Source organism: Oncorhynchus gorbuscha, unplaced genomic scaffold (assembly GCF_021184085.1).
Source record: "Oncorhynchus gorbuscha isolate QuinsamMale2020 ecotype Even-year unplaced genomic scaffold, OgorEven_v1.0 Un_scaffold_634, whole genome shotgun sequence".
In the NCBI taxonomy this organism is placed as follows: domain Eukaryota; kingdom Metazoa; phylum Chordata; class Actinopteri; order Salmoniformes; family Salmonidae; genus Oncorhynchus; species Oncorhynchus gorbuscha.
In genome coordinates this window covers 161052-182268 of record NW_025745746.1, presented here as the reverse complement: position 1 = coordinate 182268, position 21217 = coordinate 161052, and the positions used below count along the sequence as shown (strand labels likewise).

General features: G+C 44.9%; 1 protein-coding gene across 1 annotated transcript in view; it reads right to left on the bottom strand.

Moving 5' to 3' along the window:
• nbeal2 (neurobeachin-like 2) overlaps positions 1–21217 on the bottom strand; it is a 140251-nt gene that overhangs the window by 97684 nt on the left and 21350 nt on the right. The window contains 8 exon segments of the mRNA XM_046334980.1: positions 2218–2430; positions 2511–2596; positions 4146–4228; positions 5578–5690; positions 6942–7023; positions 7308–7498; positions 7501–7891; positions 8605–8693. Coding sequence (XP_046190936.1) covers positions 2218–2430; positions 2511–2596; positions 4146–4228; positions 5578–5690; positions 6942–7023; positions 7308–7498; positions 7501–7891; positions 8605–8693 — 1248 coding nt within the window.

Here is a 21217-nt window from a genome sequence, read left to right as displayed (position 1 = left end):
CTGCTGCTGCTACTACAGCCACTGCTGCTGCTACTACAGCCACTGCTACTACAGCCACTACTGCTGCTACTACAGCCACTGCTGCTGCTGCTACTACAGCCACTGCTGCTACTACAGCCACTGCTGCTGCTGCTACTACAGCCACTGCTGCTGCTGCTACTACAGCCACTGCTGCTGCTGCTACTACAGCCACTGCTGCTACTACAGCCACTGCTGCTACTACAGCCACTGCTACTACAGCCACTACTGCTGCTACTACAGCCACTGCTGCTACTACAGCCACTGCTGCTACTACAGCCACTGCTGCTACTACAGCCACTGCTACTGCTGCTACAGCCACTGCTGCTACAGCCACTGCTGCTGCTGCTACAGCCACTGCTACTACAGCCACTACTGCTGCTACTACAGCCACTGCTGCTACTACAGCCACTGCTGCTACTACAGCCACTGCTGCTGCTACTACAGCCACTGCTGCTACTACTACAGCCACCGCTGCTGCTACAGCCACTGCTGCTGCTGCTACAGCCACTGCTGCTACTACAGCCACTGCTGCTACTACAGCCACTGCTGCTACTACAGCCACTGCTGCTACTACAGCCACTGCTACTGCTACTACAGCCACTGCTGCTACAGCCACTGCTGCCTACAGCCACTGCTGCTACAGCCACTGCTGCTGCTGCTACAGCCACTGCTACTGCTGCTACAGCCACTGCTGCTACAGCCACTGCTGCTGCTGCTACAGCCACTGCTGCTGCTGCTGCTGCTGCTGCTACAGCCACCGCTGCTGCTACTACAGCCACCGCTGCTACAGCCACTGCTGCTACTACAGCCACCGCTGCTGCTACAGCCACTGCTGCTGCTACTACAGCCACTGCTGCTACTACTACATCCACTGCTGCTGCTACAGCCACCGCTGCTGCTACAGCCACTGCTGCTGCTACTACATCCACTGCTGCTACTACAGCCACTGCTGCTGCTACTACAGCCACTGCTGATACCACTACTACAGCCACTGCTGATACCACTACTACAGCCACTGCTGATACCACTACTACAGCCACTGCTGATACCACTACTACAGCCACTGCTGATACCACTACTACAGCCACTGCTGATACCACTACTACTACTACTACTACTACTACTATTATCCCTGCTGCTGCCACCTCATACAGCTGTTACTCCTCCTACTACTACTACTACTACTACTATCCCTGCTGCTGCTGCCTCATACAGCTGTTACTCCTACTACTACTACTACTGCTGCTGCCTACTGCTGTTACTCCTACTACTACTACTATCCCTGCTGCTCCTCCTACTACTACTACTACTACTACTACTACTACTACTACTACTACTACTACTACTACTACAGCCACTCCTAGTACTACTGCTGTTACTCCTACTACTACTACTACTACTACTATCCCTGCTGCTGCTCCTCATACAGCTGTTACTACTACTACTACTACTCCTACTACTACTACTATCCCTGCTGCTGCTCCTCCTACTGCTGTTACTCCTACTACTCCTACTACTGCTCCTCCTACTACTACTACTACTACTACTACTACTACTACTACTACTATCTACTGCTACTACCCTGCCTGCTCCTACTACTACTACTACTACTACTACTACTACTACTACTACTATCCCTGCTGCTGCTCCTCATACAGCTGTTACTACTACTACTACTCCTACTACTCCTACTACTACTACTACTATCCCTGCTGCTGCTCCTCCTCCTACTACTATCCCTACTATCCCTGCTGCTGCTCCTCCTACTACTACTACTACTACTACTACTACTACTACTCCTACTACTACTACTACTACTACTACTACTACTACTACTACTACTACTACTACTACTACTACTACTACTACTACTACTACTACTCCTCCTCCTCCTAGTACTACTGCTGTTACTCCTACTACTACTACTACTACTACTACTACTACTACTACTACTACTATCCCTGCTGCTGCTCCTCATACAGCTGTTACTACTACTACTACTCCAACTACTACTACTATCCCTGCTGCTGCTCCTCCTACTGCTGTTACTCCTACTACTCCTACTACTATCCCTGCTGCTGCTCCTACTACTACTACTACTACTACTACTACTACTACTATCCCTGCTGCTGCTCCTCCTCCTACTCCTACTACTACTCCTACTACTACTGCTCCTCCTACTGCTGTTGCTACTACCTGAAAGTAGCCATCCAACACGGTCCTGATCTCCAGCCGGCGCTCTGCAGGACTACTGGAGTGGAGGGTATGCACCATTGCAGTCAGGCACTGCAGGGTCAGCCGTAGCAGCGTGGGGTCCTTGGGGTTGGAGGAGGTCCGGAGGCACCAGGCTCGGAGTACAGAAAGAAGGTTCTCCACAGACTGCAGGGTGATGGAGAGCAGGCCGTTCTTCTGGAATGCATAGATACCGTACATACGAGTTAACACACACACACACAATTCTGAAGAGAGGTACAGTAGGAGTGCTTTACCTTGCTGCCACTGATGACAGCCCCTTGGAGATGGACCAATCGGAGAGCGAGGTCATCTGGGATCTGCTGGCTGTCCTGCAGGCTGTCTGTGAACCAACGACACATTGATGATTGTTGTTTTGACAGGCTGTCTGTGAACCACATATTGATGGTTGGTGTTTTGATGACATGGTAATCTAGCCTGAGCATCAGTCTGTACCATCATGTCGACTCCTTGTCGCTCACTGTCATACCAAAAGGTTAGGCTTGACAATGAGCAATGGAGATGACAAGAACACTTACAGATCTGAGACCAGGCTACAGAAGGAGACAACAGGCCTGGGACCAGGCTACAGAAGGAGCCAACAGGCCTGGGACCAGGCTACAGAAGGAGCCAACAGGCCTGGGACCAGGCTACAGAAGGAGACAACAGGTCTGGGACCAGGCTAATGGCAATACATTGTACAGTCGTGGCCAAAAGTTTTGAGAATGACACAAATATTCATTTTCACAAAGCCTGCTGCCTCAGTTTGTATGATGGCAATTTGCATATACTCCAGAATGTTATGAAGAGTGATCAGATGAATTGCAATTAATGGCAAAAGTCCTCTTTGCCATGTAAATGACCTGAATGCCAAAAAAAGGATTTCCACTGCATTTCAGCCCTGCCACAAAAGGACCCAGACCTTAATCCCATTGAGAACTTGTGGTCAATCCTCAAGAGGCGGGTGGACAAACAAACAACCCACAAATTCTGACAAACTTCAAGCATTGATTCTACAGAAGTTAATTGACAGCATGTGAGGGCTGATTGCAGAAGTCTTGAAAAAGAAGGGTCAACACTGCAAATATTGACTCTTTGCATCAACTAATGTAATTGTCAATAAAAGCCTTTAACAGCTTGTAATTATACTTCAGTATTCCATAGTAACATCTGACAAAAACATCTAAAGACACTGAAGCAGCAAACTTTGTGGAAATGAATATTTGTGTCATTCTCAAAACGTTTGGCCATGACTGTACAAGAGAGAATGCACAGCCAGTACACTGTGATGTCATAAAGAGATGTGGAAAGCCAAGGCACACTGGGACAGCATTGAGAAATAGCAGGATGTGGGTTGAGCCCTCGTTAGGCAAGGTTATGTATCAAGACAATGGAGATGCCATAAGCCTTAGTAATAGGTCCAACAACAGCTAGCAGTATTATACACACCAGAGGCTGAGCCCACTGGGCTCTGGTCAAAAGCACTGCACTATTTAGGGAATACGGTGCCCACTGGGCTCTGGTCAAAAGCACTGCACTATATAGGGAATACAGTGCCCACTGGGATGCAGCTCAACCACTTCCCTCTCTCAATAGCATGGTGTTAACAGTCATGTCGAGCTTCCTGTAATCTACAGACAGGTTTCCCACATGGTTTACAGATTAGCACCCTGCTAATCAAAGGACACTAGCAACAGAAGTGTTTAATCAACTAAGATCCCAGTGAGAGAACACTGCTAATTAGAAAATAACATCATTCACTTTAGATCAAGACAGAACATATCGACTGGACTCTTGCCCACTGTGTTTCTCCAAAGGGAGAAAAGTACATTTTGAGCAGCCTAAAGGAAAGCTGTATATTAGTGTGGTGTGTGTGGTGTGTGGTGCCTCACCATGGAATAGAGCAGGCAGCTCCTCTGGTAAGGGGAGAGGGGAGAACTTATACTTGCTCCTCTCCACCATGCTCACCTCCTCCCTAAAAAAAACACACACACACACACACATATTTACAGCAGGCCTACAGACTTGGCCTCCGTACCAAAAAAGCATCCTATTCCCCATGTAGTTCCCCACAGGGCTCTGGTCTAAAGTAGTGCACTATATAGGGAGTAGGTTGCCATTTGGGATGCACATTAAGGAGACAGAGATAAGAGCTGTTGCAGAAACACCATCATCCACTACAGATGAACATGCAGAGATAAGGTTGGGTTTATACAGTCTGCCCTCGACATGGTCCTTCACCACACACACAAAGACACAGACATACTGACACACACAGTCCAACGGGCGGTCTCCACCCAGCTTCAAAACACACCCAGTTCAACGGGCGGTCTCCACCCAGCTTCAAAACACACACAGTTCAACGGGTGGTCTCCACCCAGCTTCAAAACACACACAGTTCAACGGGTGGTCTCCACCCAGCTTCACAACACACACAGTTCAACGGGTGGTCTTCACCCAGCTTCAAACACACACAGTCCAACAGGCAGTCTCCACCCAGCTTCAAAAACACACACAGTCTAATGGGCGGTCTCCACCCAGCTTCAAAACACACACAGTCCAACAGGCGGTCTCCACCCAGCTTCAAAACACACACAGTCCAACAGGCAGTCTCCACCCAGCTTCAAAACACACACAGTTCAACGGGTGGTCTTCACCCAGCTTCAAAACACACACAGTCCAACAGGCAGTCTCCACCCAGCTTCAAAACACACACAGTCCAATGGGCGGTCTCCACCCAGCTTCAAAACACACACAGTCCAACAGGCAGTCTCCACCCAGCTTCAAAACACACACAGTCCAATGGGCGGTCTCCACCCAGCTTCAAAACACACACAGTCCAACAGGCGGTCTCCACCCAGCTTCAAAACACACACAGTCCAACAGGCAGTCTCCACCCAGCTTCAAACACACACAGTCCAACAGGTCTCCACCCAGCTTCAAAACACACACAGTCCAACAGGCGGTCTCCACCCAGCTTCAAACACACACAGTCCAACAGGCGGTCTCCACCCAGCTTCAAAACACAAACACACAGTCCCACAGGCGGTCTCCACCCAGCTTCAAAACACACACAGTCCAACAGGCGGTCTCCACCCAGCTTCAAAACACACACAGTCCAACACCCAGCTTCAAAACACACACAGTCCAACAGGCGGTCTCCACCCAGCTTCAAAACACACAGTCCAACAGGCGGTCTCCACCCAGCTTCAAAACACACACAGTCCCACAGGCGGTCTCCACCCAGCTTCAAACATGGGTAGGGCGTGCACGGACACACGGACGTACACACGGACGTACACACGGACGTACACACGGACGCACCCTGTCAGGCGTCTCCTCCATGTATTATAAGGGTCAAAGAGACTCTCCAACAGCATTAGGCCATACTGAATCACTGTCTGGAGGGACGACTGATCCGCAGGCTGCTTCTTCAGCTGAAACACACACACACACACACATATTTACTTGACCTTGAGAGGGCTTTTAAAACAAAGACATCTCAGAGCAAATAATAACAAACACAGCTACACACTTTAACTAAATAAACATTCCTATTTATGACACTTCACTTCTAAATACACATTCCTATTTATGACACTCTTCACTTCTAAATACACATTACTATATATGACACTCTTCACAAACATTTACATTTACATTTTACATTTAAGTCATTTAGCAGACGCTCTTATCCAGAGCGACTTACAAATTGGTGCATTCACCTTACAAACAATACTGACAATATAGACACAGGTCAGACACAGGTCAGCCACACACCCACAGGTCAGCCACACACCCACAGGTCAGCCACACACCCACAGGTCAGCCACACACCCACAGGTCAGCCACACACCCACAGGTCAGCCACACACCCACAGGTCAGCCACACACCCACAGGTCAGCCACACACCCACAGGTCAGCCACACACCCACAGGTCAGCCACACACCCACAGGTCAGCCACACACCCACAGGTCAGCCACACACCCACAGGTCAGCCACACACCCACTCCTCTATTCTCAGGAAACCAGTTCTGTTTCTTTTAGGTGGAAAAATGTAATGTGGATTTATAGGATAGTATTCTTCTCATCTCCACTGCATTCTCTGGCTCAATAGACAGTATATTATCATTCTGGCTCAATAGACAGTATATTATCATTCTGGCTCAATAGACAGTATATTATCATTCTGGCTCAATAGACAGTATATTATAATTCTGGCTCAATAGACAGTATATTATCATTCTGGCTCAATAGACAGTATATTATCATTCTGGCTCAATAGACAGTATATTATCATTCTGGCTCAATAGACAGTATATTATCATTCTGGCTCAATAGACAGTATATTATCATTCTGGCTCAATAGACAGTATATTATCATTCTGGCTCAATAGACAGTATATTATCATTCTGGCTCAATAGACAGTATATTATCATTCTGGCTCAAAAGTAAAAGTATATTAATCTAGTATATTAATCTAGAGTATGAATGAGTATGAATGAGTGATATAGTATAGTTTGCAGATCCTCCATTGTTGAAAATTACTAATGTGTAACTTGTGTGTGTGTGTGTGTGTGTGTGTGTGTGTGTGTGTGTGTGTGTGTGTGTGTGTGTGTGTGTGTGTGTGTGTGTGTGTGTGTGTGTGTGTGTGTGTATAAGGTTCATCTAGGGTTGTGTCTTACCTGAGTCAAGCAGAAGTTTAACAGTTTAAGGGTCTCGAAGACAAAGCCTGGGGTCTTCTCTGGGTCAATGTTTTCCATATTCCTGAAGAACAGAGAGACTCAGATCAAATTGTCACCAATCTTTCTCTGATCTCACTGTTATCTAGCATCAGCTTCTAGCATATTTTTTCTTGTTATCTAGCATCAGCTTCTAGTATATTTTTTTCACATTATCTGGCATGAGCTTTTAGCAGATCTTTTCATGTTTTCTAGCATCAGCTTCTAGCAGATTTGTTCTTGTTATCTAGCATCAGTCATGGGTAGAAATGATGGGCAGAGTCATTCAACAAAGGGTGAACTGAGGGTCATAGAACATATAAGGTCTACCTGCAGACGATAATGAAGAACTTAATAAGCAGCAGGGGGTGCAGGGTGCTGTTGTTACTGTCGCCCCCAGAGAGGTGCAGGGTGCTGTTGTTACTGTCGCCCCCAGAGAGGTGCAGGGTGCTGTTGTTACTGTCGCCCCCAGAGAGGTGCAGGGTGCTGTTGTTACTGTCGCCCCCAGAGAGGTGCAGGGTACTGTCGCCCCCAGAGAGGTGCAGGGTGCTGTTGTTACTGTCGCCCCCAGAGAGGTGCAGGGTGCTGTTGTTACTGTCGCCCCCAGAGAGGTGCAGGGTGCTGTTGTTACTGTCGCCCCCAGAGAGGTGCAGGGTGCTGTTGTTACTGTCGCCCCCAGAGGGGTGCAGGGTGCTGTTGTTACTGTCGCCCCCAGAGGGGTGCAGAGTGCTGTTGTTACTGTCGCCCCAGAGAGGAGCAGGGTGCTGTTGTTACTGTCGCCCCCAGAGAGGAGCAGGGTGCTGTTGTTACTGTCGCCCCCAGAGAGGTGAATGGTACTGTGTGATAGCTGGTCACTGAGGAACACCAGTATGTCCCTGGGTACAAGGGGAACCTCCGCAATATAGTTCTCCAGCCTGAGAACGTAGGAAAGAGGGAGGGGAAGAGGAAGGGGAGAAGAGGGAAGAGGGAGAAGAAAGGGAGGAGAGGGGAGAGGAAAGAGAAAGGGGAGCGGGAAGAGGGAAGAGGAAGGGGAGCAGGAAGGGGAAGAGGAAGAGGAGAGTGGTTAGAGGAGAATAGGTGGTGGAGAGGAGCGGAGAGGGGAAGAGGAAAGAGAAAGGGGAGCGGGAAGAGGGAAGAGGAAGGGGAGCAGGAAGGGGAAGAGGAAGAGGAGAGTGGTTAGAGGAGAATAGGTGGTGGAGAGGAGCGGAGAGGGGAAGAGGAAAGGGAGAGGAAGAAAAAGAAGAAGAGATGAGAGAGAGGATGGTGCTGTTTTACTACTTACAGTGGGGCAAAAAAGTATTTAGTCAGCCACCAATTGTGCAAGTTCTCCCACTTAAAAAGATGAGAGGCCTGTAATTTTCATCATAGGTACACTTCAACTATGAGAGACAAATGAGGAAAATAAATCCAGAAAATCACATTATAGGATTTTTTATGAATTTATTTGCAAATTATGGTGGAAAATAATTATTTAAATAAAATAAGTATCTTATTTTCCACCATACCCTGTGACCAGCGCCCTGAGGTTTCCCCTTGTTACAGATCTAGGATCTGCTCAAACGTAGTACCGGGAATAGATTGCAATTTGGGACGAAGGAAATACATTTGAGCCAATCAGTCAACTCACCTGCGAGGCTCCAGTGACTGCACATCAACAAGCTTCTCAAAGGAAGCCACAAAAGCCTCCAGCCACTGCTGCAGGCAGCCCTCATCTTTCTGCAGGAGGGGAAGAGAGACAGAGGATGAGTTTCCAGTCATACTGGCACAAGTCTGATCTGGGTTGATGTGATTGATGCTTCTCGGTACAACACCAAGGGAAATCCCTGGCAACATTTGTTGCATGGCAATAACATTTTCTGATTCTGAAGTCACACGTGCAGAACTAGTAAACACAACATGGGAAAAGCACAGTGCACGTGGACCAGTACACGGCACAGTGCACGTGGACCAGTACACGGCACAGTGCCCGTGGACCAGTACACGTTAACATTCCGTTTAAAGGACTGTACCCTGTGGTTGATGTTTTCTGATCACCGTGCGAACAGGTTGTCCTTATGCAGTGTGTTACACTCAGACTCTAAACAACAACCAGCGGGGGCTGACGTCTCTTGTGTTTGCAACAGGAAGTTACAGCAACCTTACGAAAGTGATGGCACATTCAGGAGCATATGAGATAATGTATGCAAGCCTTTTTCTAAATAGTAGAGGCCTATGGCTGAAAAACACCACCACGAAAGTAACAAGCTACGCAATTCTTTAGAGGCCAAATAAATAAAACATTGGTTAAGTGATGTACATGATTTATGCACGAAGAATGTGACTTCCTTTCATCATCAATCAACTTATCCATCCTTAACTCCATTAAATACTGTGCTTTAAATGGAAAGGGAAGGGTGACCGGCCTTGAACTATAACACAGGGACATTTATACAGAGTTCTACTGTAGGTTCTATAACACAGGGACATGTATACAGAGTTCTACTGTAGGTTCTATAACACAGGGACATGTATACAGAGTTCTACTGTAGGTTCTATAACACAGGGACATTTATACAGAGTTCTACTGTAGGTTCTATAACACAGGGGGACATGTTCTATAACACAGGGAGTTCTACTGTAGGTTCTATAACACAGGGACATGTATACAGAGTTCTACTGTAGGTTCTATAACACAGGGACATGTATACAGAGTTCTACTGTAGGTTCTATAACACAGGGACATGTACACAGAGTTCTACTGTAGGTTCTATAACACAGGGACATGTATACAGAGTTCTACTGTAGGTTCTATAACACAGGGACATGTACACAGAGTTCTACTGTAGGTTCTATAACACAGGGACATGTATACAGAGTTCTACTGTAGGTTCTATAACACAGGGACATGTATACTGTAGGTTCTATAACACAGGGACATGTATACAGAGTTCTACTAGGTTCTATAACAGAGGGACATGTATACAGAGTCTACTGTAGGTTCTAACACAGGGACATGTATACAGAGTTCTACTGTAGGTTCTATAACACAGGGACATGTATACAGAGTTCTACTGTAGGTTCTATAACACAGGGACATGTATACAGAGTTCTACTGTAGGTTCTATAACACAGGGACATGTATACAGAGTTCTACTGTAGGTTCTATAACACAGGGACATTTATACAGAGTTCTACTGTAGGTTCTATAACACAGGGACATTTATACAGAGTTCTACTGTAGGTTCTATAACACAGGGACATGTATACAGAGTTCTACTGTAGGTTCTATAACACAGGGACATTTATACAGAGTTCTACTGTAGGTTCTATAACACAGGGACATGTATACAGAGTTCTACTGTAGGTTCTATAACACAGGGACATTTATACAGAGTTCTACTGTAGGTTCTATAACACAGGGACATGTATACAGAGTCTACTGTAGGTTCTAACACAGGGACATGTATACAGAGTTCTTCAGGGACTGTAGGTTCTATAACACAGGGACATGTATACAGAGTTCTACTGTAGGTTCTATAACACAGGGACATGTATACAGAGTTCTACTGTAGGTTCTATAACACAGGGACATGTATACAGAGTTAACTACTGTAGGTTCTATAACACAGGGACATGTATACATACAGTAGGTTCTATAACACAGGGACATGTATACAGAGTTCTACTGTAGGTTCTATAACACAGGGACATTTATACAGAGTTCTACTGTAGGTTCTATAACACAGGGACATGTATACAGAGTTCTACTGTAGGTTCTATAACACAGGGACATGTATACAGAGTTCTACTGTAGGTTCTATAACACAGGGACATATACAGAGTTCTACTGTAGGTTCTATAACACAGGGACATGTATACAGAGTTCTACTGTAGGTTCTATAACACAGGGACATTTATACAGAGTTCTACTGTAGGTTCTATAACACAGGGACATGTATACAGAGTTCTACTGTAGGTTCTATAACACAGGGACATGTATACAGAGTTCTACTGTAGGTTCTATAACACAGGGACATGTATACAGAGTTCTTCTGTAGGTTCTATAACACAGGGACATGTATACAGAGTTCTTCTGTAGGTTCTATAACACAGGGACATGTATACAGAGTTCTACTGTAGGTTCTATAACACAGGGACATGTATACAGAGTTCTACTGTAGGTTCTATAACACAGGGACATGTATACAGAGTTCTTCTGTAGGTTCTATAACACAGGGACATGTATACAGAGTTCTACTGTAGGTTCTATAACACAGGGACATGTATACAGAGTTCTACTGTAGGTTCTATAACACAGGGACATGTATACAGAGTTCTACTGTAGGTTCTATAACACAGGGACATGTATACAGAGTTCTACTGTAGGTTCTATAACACAGGGACATGTATACAGAGTTCTACTGTAGGTTCTATAACAGAGGGACATGTATACAGAGTTCTACTGTAGGTTCTATAACACAGGGACATGTATACAGAGTTCTACTGTAGGTTCTATAACACAGGGACATGTATACAGAGTTCTACTGTAGGTTCTATAACACAGGGACATGTATACAGAGTTCTACTGTAGGTTCTATAACACAGGGACATGTATACAGAGTTCTACTGTAGGTTCTATAACACAGGGACATGTATACAGAGTTCTACTGTAGGTTCTATAACACAGGGACATTTATACAGAGTTCTACTGTAGGTTCTATAACAGAGTTCAGTTCTATAACACAGGGACATTATAACACAGGGACATACAGAGTTCTACTGTAGGTTCTATAACACAGGGACATTTATACAGAGTTCTACTGTAGGTTCTATAACACAGGGACATGTATACAGAGTTCTACTGTAGGTTCTATAACACAGGGACATTTATACAGAGTTCTATGTTCTATACACAGAGTTCTACTGTAGGTTCTATAACACAGGGACATGTATACAGAGTTCTACTGTAGGTTCTATAACACAGGGACATGTATACAGAGTTCTTCTGTAGGTTCTGTCAATATACAGAGTTCTCTTATCTGCCTCATCATATCCTGCTACTCTCCTATCAAGTCACACTACGTTTCCCATCTCTCACATAGCCTCATCTAGCCTGGTCCCAGATCTGTTTCCCCATCTCTCACATAGCCTCATCTAGCCTGGTCCCAGATCTGTTCCCCATCTCTCACATAGCCTCATCTAGCCTGGTCCCAGATCGGTTTCCCCATCTCTCACATAGCCTCATCTAGCCTGGTCCCAGATCTGTTTCCCCATCTCTCATGCCTCATCTAGCCTGGTCCCAGATCTGTTTCTCATCTCTCACATAGCCTCATCTAGCCTGGTCCCAGATCTGTTTCTCATCTCTCACATAGCCTCATCTAGCCTGGTCCCAGATCTGTTTCTCATCTCTCACATACTCCTAGCCTGGTCCCAGATCTGTTTGTGCCTTCCTACCCATTGTCATTGTCAAGCCAAGGAGTTGGCAAGCGAGCAGAAACAGACTGGAACCCAGGCTACTATTGATGTCACTAAACAACTAGAGCATCACAGAGAGACTGAGTACTATCTACTATTGATGTCACTAAACAACTAGAGCATCACAGAGAGACTGAGTACTATCTACTATTGATGTCACTAAACAACTAGAGCACCACAGAGAGACTGAGTACTATCTACTATTGATGTCACTAAACAACTAGAGCACCACAGAGAGACTGAGTACTATCTACTATTGATGTCACTAAACAACTAGAGCATCACAGAGAGACTGAGTACTATCTACTATTGATGTCACTAAACAACTAGAGCATCACAGAGAGACTGAGTACTATCTACTATTGATGTCACTAAACAACTAGAGCACAACAGAGAGACTGAGTACTATCTACTATTGATGTCACTAAACAACTAGAGCACCACAGAGAGACTGAGTACTATCTACTATTGATGTCACTAAACAACTAGAGCATCACAGAGAGACTGAGTACTATCTACTATTGATGTCACTAAACAACTAGAGCATCACAGAGAGACTGAGTACTATCTACAGATGTCACTAAACAACTAGAGCATCACAGAGACTGAGTACTATCTACTATTGATGTCACTAAACAACTAGAGCATCACAGAGAGACTGAGTACTATCTACTATTGATGTCACTAAACAACTAGAGCACCACAGAGAGACTGAGTACTATCTACTATTGATGTCACTAAAGCCTTCTTCACTCAGAGCCCGACGTTAGAGAGACGCAAAGCCTTCTTCACGTGAGAACGAGGAGTGTTATTTTCTTCCACACATCAGGCGGTGTGTGGAGTGAGGAACTACAGTTCCCACAAGGCCCAACCTGACTCATTACACCCAAACAACATCAGGCGGTGTGTGGAGTGAGGGACTACAGTTCCCACAAGGCCCAACCTGACTCATTACACCCTAACAACATCAGGCGGTGTGTGGAGTGAGGAACTACAGTTCCCACAAGGCCCAACCTGACTCATTACACCCTAACAACATCAGGCGGTGTGTGGAGTGAGGAACTACAGTTCCCACAAGGCCCAACTTGACTCATTACACCCGAACAACATCAGGCGGTGTGTGGAGTGAGGGACTACAGTTCCCACAAGGCCCAACCTGACTCATTACACCCAAACAACATCAGGCGGTGTGTGGAGTGAGGGACTACAGTTCCCACAAGGCCCAACCTGACTCATTTCACCCAAACAACATCAGGCGGTGTGTGGAGTGATGAACTACAGTTCCCACAAGGCCCAACCTGACTCATTACACCCAAACAACATCAGGCGGTGTGTGGAGTGAGGGACTACAGTTCCCACAAGGCCCAACCTGACTCATTACACCCAAACAACATCAGGCGGTGTGTGGAGTGAGGGACTACAGTTCCCACAAGGCCCAACCTGACTCATTACACCTAAACAACATCAGGAGGTGTGTGGAGTGAGGGACTACAGTTCCCACAAGGCCCAACCTGACTCATTACACCCAAACAACATCAGGTGACACCACATGACCTGACAATTAGTCAGGCACTTCCCTATGAGACGCCTACTTCTACTGCTGCTAGTTTAGTAATGAACCATGCCTCGTTGATGCTTGCAGCCTGACAGACGCCCACAGGCCCCTATAGAGGAAGTTAGTTACATTGTCAACTGCTGGCAGCAGCACCAATATGGCTGCAAGGCACAATCCAAAACATACTTCAGAAACCCTCTGTTTAAAGATCACTACTACTGGCAAATGTGGAACTTCAGCAAACGTCTTTTGAAATCAGCAGAGGCAACGCAACAGATGTGAAATCCAACATACAGTAAGATGCAGCGCATCAATGTGAGTGGATGAACATCTTATATCTTCACGTTTTCTGTAATCAATCTAGAATTAAATTATAATATTAGCCTACCAGTTGACTGTCATTTGTGGGCCAGTCCATGTCTCATTGCATGTGTCTGGGAGGGCAGGGAGAAGGGGTTCAGAGGAACCCAGTCTCAGTGAGCCCTCCTGGGTCCTAGGTTATCAGGGAGTCCAGAGTCAGAACAGTAGGTCCAGACCAGGCCCACAGGGTGCTTCAGCTCTTCAGAGTAGTAAGTAGCACATCGCTCCTAATCAGCACCAGTGTCTGTCTGTCTCCAGCCCGCTCTCCTAATCAGCACTAGTGTCTGTCTGTCCGTCTGTCGCTTACTCGCTCCGTCTCTCTCTCCTTCTGTCAAGCGACCAGGAAATGTCAAGTCACTATAACCGAAACACATTTCCTCCACACGACGCTCAAACTCAGCCTCCTCATAGTAGGCCTCTTCCGCTTTAGTTACTGGAGCTATTTGTGAAGCAGATGGGGATGTCGGTAAGGGCTCGACCCAACAGCATCCTCCAACTATCTAGCACTGCATGTACTCAGCCTTCTACTTCTCAGAATGACTGACGTGTGTGGGAACCCAGTTGGTGTACAAAATGTTTGTACAGTTCGATGAGTTGTTGTGGAACCCAAAATATCTGACTAGGTGATAATAGGTTTATTTTTCTGAAGAAGGACAGTGTTTCTGAATGACTTTTGTATTGGGAAATGTTAGTTCTGTTCACTGGAAAGCTGACTATAGCTTCAGTATGACAGTCATTACAAGGTGCTTGACCGATGGAAAGCTGACTATAGCTTCAGTATGACAGTCATTACAAGGTACTTGACCGATGGAAAGCTGACTATAGCTTCAGTATGACAGTCATTACAAGGTACTTGACCGATGGAAAGCTGACTATAGCTTCAGTATGACAGTCATTACAAGGTACTTGACCGATGTGTACCTGCTCTGCACAGTAAGGCACAAGTAAAAGTCTCAGTACAAATATAAAATGCCCTCAAGTCTTCATCTGTGATCCAAGTTTAGCCATAATGGCTTTCCATAAACACGAGTCCTTTATTCATTTCAAAAGCCACCTGATAGCCTGACCATCTGTCTGTCTCAGTGACATGAAAATAGAATTACCTTGAAATAATCCCATCATTGTCAGTTATCCACAGTAGAGGTCTGCACTGGACTGATTTCTTCATCCTGCTCCCACGCGCAGATTTTCATACTCCACCACGCCCGCAGGTGTTCTGTGCGACTCCCACGCGCAGATTTTCATACTGCACCACGCCCGCAGGTGTTCTGTGCGACTCCCACGCGCAGATTTTCATACTGCACCACGCCCGCAGGTGTTCTGTGCGACTCCCACGCGCAGATTTTCATACTGCACCACGCCCGCAGGTGTTCTGTGCGACTCCCACGCGCAGATTTTCATACTGCACTACGCCCGCAGGTGTTCTGTGCGACTCCCACTCGTTACCGCAAGAGCTGGTCCCAAACCCAACCGCAGTCCCGTTAGTTATATGACATAGCTCTCTTGCCAGCCATGGTCCCAGCAATTTTGCGCCCTATAGACGATATCAAATGCGCAAATAACTTAAGAAATATGTATAATTACCAGAGATTCTCACGTGGTCCATTATATTATATATATTTAATACTGGGCTACATCAGCCAATATGGTAGATGTAGTTTGAAGTCAGCAGAGTTGGAGAGACTTACCCTTTCTCTTGAGTTATTTGTTATAGCCTACCCTTTGGGAGTTTCAAACTGAGAAATAGACTATGGGTGACCAATATGTATTTCTAGGCAATAGCCTAATCAAACTTATGAGTCAAACTGTATGCGTAGACGGCTTGACAGAAACGGTAGCAGAAAGGTGAATGTTGAATTGTAGTTGCACACATATCCAGATGATGCTGCGTAACATTTTGCACGATGACGCTGTCGGTGTGATTGACCTTTTCATGATGATTAATTTTTTTGATTGCAGCTCGACTCACGTTGGTTGAGCGCCCTTCATTTCTTTTCATTACAAATATTTATTTACAGACACTGCAGTAAACTAGTCTAATCATATTGTAACGACCCTGGGTTTATAAGCGCGGAAATCGACACTGCCCCACGAGCATACCTTTGCAGCACAGTCGATAGCGCGCCGGGGCTCGAAGGTCGAGAGGTCGAGAGTTTCATTACACTGGTGTCAAAAGTGATCGGACCTTGTACCCACGACAGTGCGTGTGCTTGGCTGGTGAGCGCGTTCCTGTAAGACGTAGAGTCACAAGCCAGCGCGAGGTCGCATTCTTTGAAAGGAGGGAGTAGTGTAACGACCGTGGCTTTATAAGCGCGGAAATCGGCTCTGCCGCACGAATATGCTTTTGCTGCAGTCGATAGCGCGCTGGACCTCGGGCTCGAAGGTCGAGGGTTCGAGTCCTGCCCTGCTCCCTGGTGTTTCATTACAATATTTAAAGTTAATTTCATATTTAAGTTAGAGTGAAGTCTATTCACGAACGACAAGGGAAACCAGGCTCCCCCCAAAAATATAAACATTTAATTTTTCTCGTCTCTTTGTGTTTCATAATTTTCCTTCAATTCGCAAGAGGCTGAATGAATGTATCTCACAGGAAAAGCAGCGAGAAAACAGCAACCCTCTGTCTCTCTATGTCTAGTCCAAACGAGTGGGATATTCTTGCCGCCAGTAGCATTGAATGAAAGGGAAGCCAGCGAGCATTTGGCCATCCTTGACAAAACAAGTATACAAATTAGCCAATCAGTGTTGAGCTAAACCGAGGGAGATCAGATTTAATTGGTCCTATCAAATGGCTTTGAGAGCATAAGTCTTACACATAAACGACTTGAATTGTTGCATCTCGTTGTTGTTGTTCTCTGGTGGCTAAACTCGATAGATACAATCGTCTCTTTCCTAAATTAGCCATGGATGGAGATAGGGATTTGGACTTAATTCTCCGTACTGGCAAATGATTGTAGCGGTGATTCTGATCCAACCATTAATTCATACATTGTTGTGCCCCTGGCCTGAGAGGACGGAAGTTCAATATGTAGCTAGATGTAGAAGGCTAATGTTAACTAATTAACGTTACCCATGAATGGAAGTTAGGCTAGCGAGCAAGCATTTTATTTAGGTAGCCTAGAACAACAACCAAATACAAGCGTGTACTGTATGACAGAGTGGGAGACCGTTTCGTCAACATGAGAGAGGAGGATGGCATTGGCCTTTCTCTACATGTTGGGTGAGTAAACAGGGTTTTCTACTTGCACGAACGCACAAACATAAATCAGAAGTATGGACAGACGCATCATATTTAGGTGATGTTGATTGGACTAAATTGTTTTTGTTATCTTTTAGTTGTCACTGTTTTAGACTAAGCAGAGGTGATTTGATGATGTTGAAATGTTGAAGTTTACTATTGCAGAAATAGAGGAAGCTCCTGTATTCTTTGTGAATTGCGGTAACTGTCTGTGGTTCTAAATCAATAGTTATTTAGTGGTCCGGAAATGTCAGAAACATTAACTTGCTTAAGCAAGCTGTAGGTCATGTAACTGTCTTACTAAAAGGTTAAATAAATAAAATAAACATGCGTCGTGGACTTCACTGGACAGAGGTTGCTATCCGGTTTTGTGATGAAAACAAAGGTGTGGTTGAATTTATTCTGCCACTGTCTTATATCGGCCTATATATCACAGTCACAAGGCATATAAATGAACAGCAAACAACGCAATTATCACAACACATACAGTGTAGGTTGTAATATGGCTTCCCTTGGCTTCCCAGGTCATTTTACCCACCCACCGCTTATATTATATTATTATATATATTTTGTTAAGTTAATTGGCACGTGATTCTTCCGCCCATATAGCCAGCCTACTCTATTTCAATGACACCACACATACTAGGCCCACTTGAACTCCCACGCCCGACTACGACAGGAGAGGCAGGCTACTTAAGGTGAAGCTCCGAATTCTGAGTGTTTGAATAATGTGAAAATGTTCATTTTAATACAATAGATAGGCTTAGGCTAACTCATACAAAGCAGCAGTGATGATTTCAGCATGTACATCTTGGTGGGGGAAATGCATGCCAGCAAAGCCAGTACACAACACACAACAACACATGAATTGCACTATAACGGTGACAAACGGTGCCCACAAACTGTTAGGGCCTCCATAAAGCTGTCCCAACAGCAGAGCTTTCTTTTCAACACCATGGAGTAATATAATAATAATATATATGCCATTTAGCAGACGCTTTTATCCAAAGCGACTTACAGTCATGTGTGCATACATTCTACGTATGGGTGGTCCCGGAATCGAACCCACTATCCTGGCGTTACAAGCACCATGCTCTACCAACTGTGCTACAGAAGGACCCTTACCACTGCTACACCTGGTTATCAGCAGAGCCTTGTCTGGCAGCGAAACAGTTAATTCAGCCTAATTTTACTGCCCTTTAAAAAACATAGCTGATATGGCTGACTTGTTTAAACAAATGTGGTTTCTACTGACAACTGAGATGTACAAACTATGGCATAAGGTGACGACAAGCGGATAAGAGGTCATCTGTAATTTTGATTAAGACAATGAGCGAGCTAGGACAGACGTATTCAGTATAACTATTTGTTTAGCCCTTTTGAAATGTACAGCAACAGAATTCAGAACATGGGCCGTTCTTAGTGTTCTCTCTGTACACCAAGTCAGAACCGTAGGATAAATAAAGGGGGCATATAAGCAGAAAATGAAAGCTCTTACAATATTTTGATTACATTTCTCAAAAACAGGTTATAGGCTATATGTGCGCCACCAAGTGAGAACAGTAGGCTAAATTAAGAGGGGTAAATATACCAAATTCTGGGCTACTAACTTCTTACTACATAACATACACTTAGTATTACTTTCTTAGCTACTGTATACATATCTCCCTGGCATATTACATAATTTATGCAGCAGTATACAAGACATTTTTGGACTCCCTTGTTGTGCTGTGCTCACTTGAACAGAAGGGTGGCGCGGCAGTCCTTCGTGGGCAAATTTTGTCAAAGTCGGGCATTCTCTGGATTTATGGTGCTTTCAAAACAACTGGGAACTCGGAAAAAAAAACATTCTTGAATCATGATGACGTCATTGATCTTCAGGTCGTAGCTCTAGAAAGAGGCCAGATTTACAATTCTGAGTTGGATAACCGTTCAAAACGTTTATTTCCTACTTCCCAGTTGTCTTGAACTCACGGAAGTCAAGATTTTTGCAGTTCCGAGTTAACAGTTGTTTTGAGCACGGCACAAATCATGCTTCATTGACAGCATGGCCAATGTTGAATGTTTATCATTTAATCCCAGATTTGGGATCACACAGCAACTCCACTGAATAGCAGGCTAGTGATTGCTTTGCAATGATTTCAGTTAGCCACTGTCACGGAGTCCTTCCAAACCACTCATTGTTGAATTTTGCGAAGTCAAGGGGTCTAAATACACTGTATATTTAAACTGTTCTGTATCTAGTGGGGTTATATTCTAGCTGTTCTGTATCTAGCGGGGTTATATTCTAGCTGTTCTGTATCTAGTGGGGTTATATTCTAGCTGTTCTGTATCTAGCGGGGTTGTATTCTAGCTGTTCTGTATCTAGAGGGGTTATATTCTAGCTGTTCTGTATCTAGTGGGGTTATATTCTAGCTGTTCTGTATCTAGCGGGGTTGTATTCTAGCTGTTCTGTATCTAGCGGGGTTATATTCTAGCTGTTCTGTATCTAGGGGGGTTATATTCTAGCTGTTCTGTATCTAGTGGGGTTGTATTCTAGCTGTTCTGTATCTAGTGGGGTTATATTCTAGCTGTTCTGTATCTAGTGGGGTTATATTCTAGCTGTTCTGTATCTAGCGGGGTTATATTCTAGCTGTTCTGTATCTAGTGGGGTTATATTCTAGCTGTTCTGTATCTAGTGGGGTTATATTCTAGCTGTTCTGTATCTAGTGGGGTTATATTCTAGCTGTTCTGTATCTAGCGGGGTTATATTCTAGCTGTTCTGTATCTAGTGGGGTTATATTCTAGCTGTTCTGTATCTAGTGGGGTTATATTCTAGCTGTTCTGTATCTAGCGGGGTTATATTCTAGCTGTTCTGTATCTAGCGGGGTTATATTCTAGCTGTTCTGTATCTAGCGGGGTTATATTCTAGCTGTTCTGTATCTAGCGGGGTTGTATTCTAGCTGTTCTGTATCTAGCGGGGTTATATTCTAGCTGTTCTGTAGGACAGCGTAGCTAACAAATTGTCAGCCAACATAACGTGTAAGGTAACTTATTTGAAAAGTCATTACTTTATTACATTGAGTAGCAAGTAAGTCCTGTCTGGTCCAGTGACATTTTTAGCTTGACTCATTATGACGTCATAACTTAAATCTGGCTCGACCGTAATGTTTTGTCAGTCATCTTCGTTGAAGAATGCCACAAGGCAAGGGTGGCTCGCATGAAAATGTGTCATTGGAACCACGTGGTCATATAAAAACCTAGGGACCCAAGTGCATAATGAGGAACCACTGTATCATAAACTCCTTGTCACTCATTGTCATGTTTGGCTTGACAATGACAGTAAGGAGCTGGCATAATAATAGCACCAACAGACTGGCACTTAGGCTGCATATGCCTTACCGACAATCAAGCTGTTCAGTATCTAGTCTTGTGGGCGTCCAGTCATAAAAACGGACGGGCCTTCCACAGATCCACAGCTGACTAGTCAGACTAATGGTACTAGAGACGGGCTGACTCACATTATGATGCAATTACAGAGTACTTACAGAGGGAGTAGCTCCTTTATAACTTAACACAACGTCTCTGTTTTCAGTCTTACTGCATTCAGATATTATCTCTACACCCACTCAGCCACATTAGTTCTCTCATTCATCA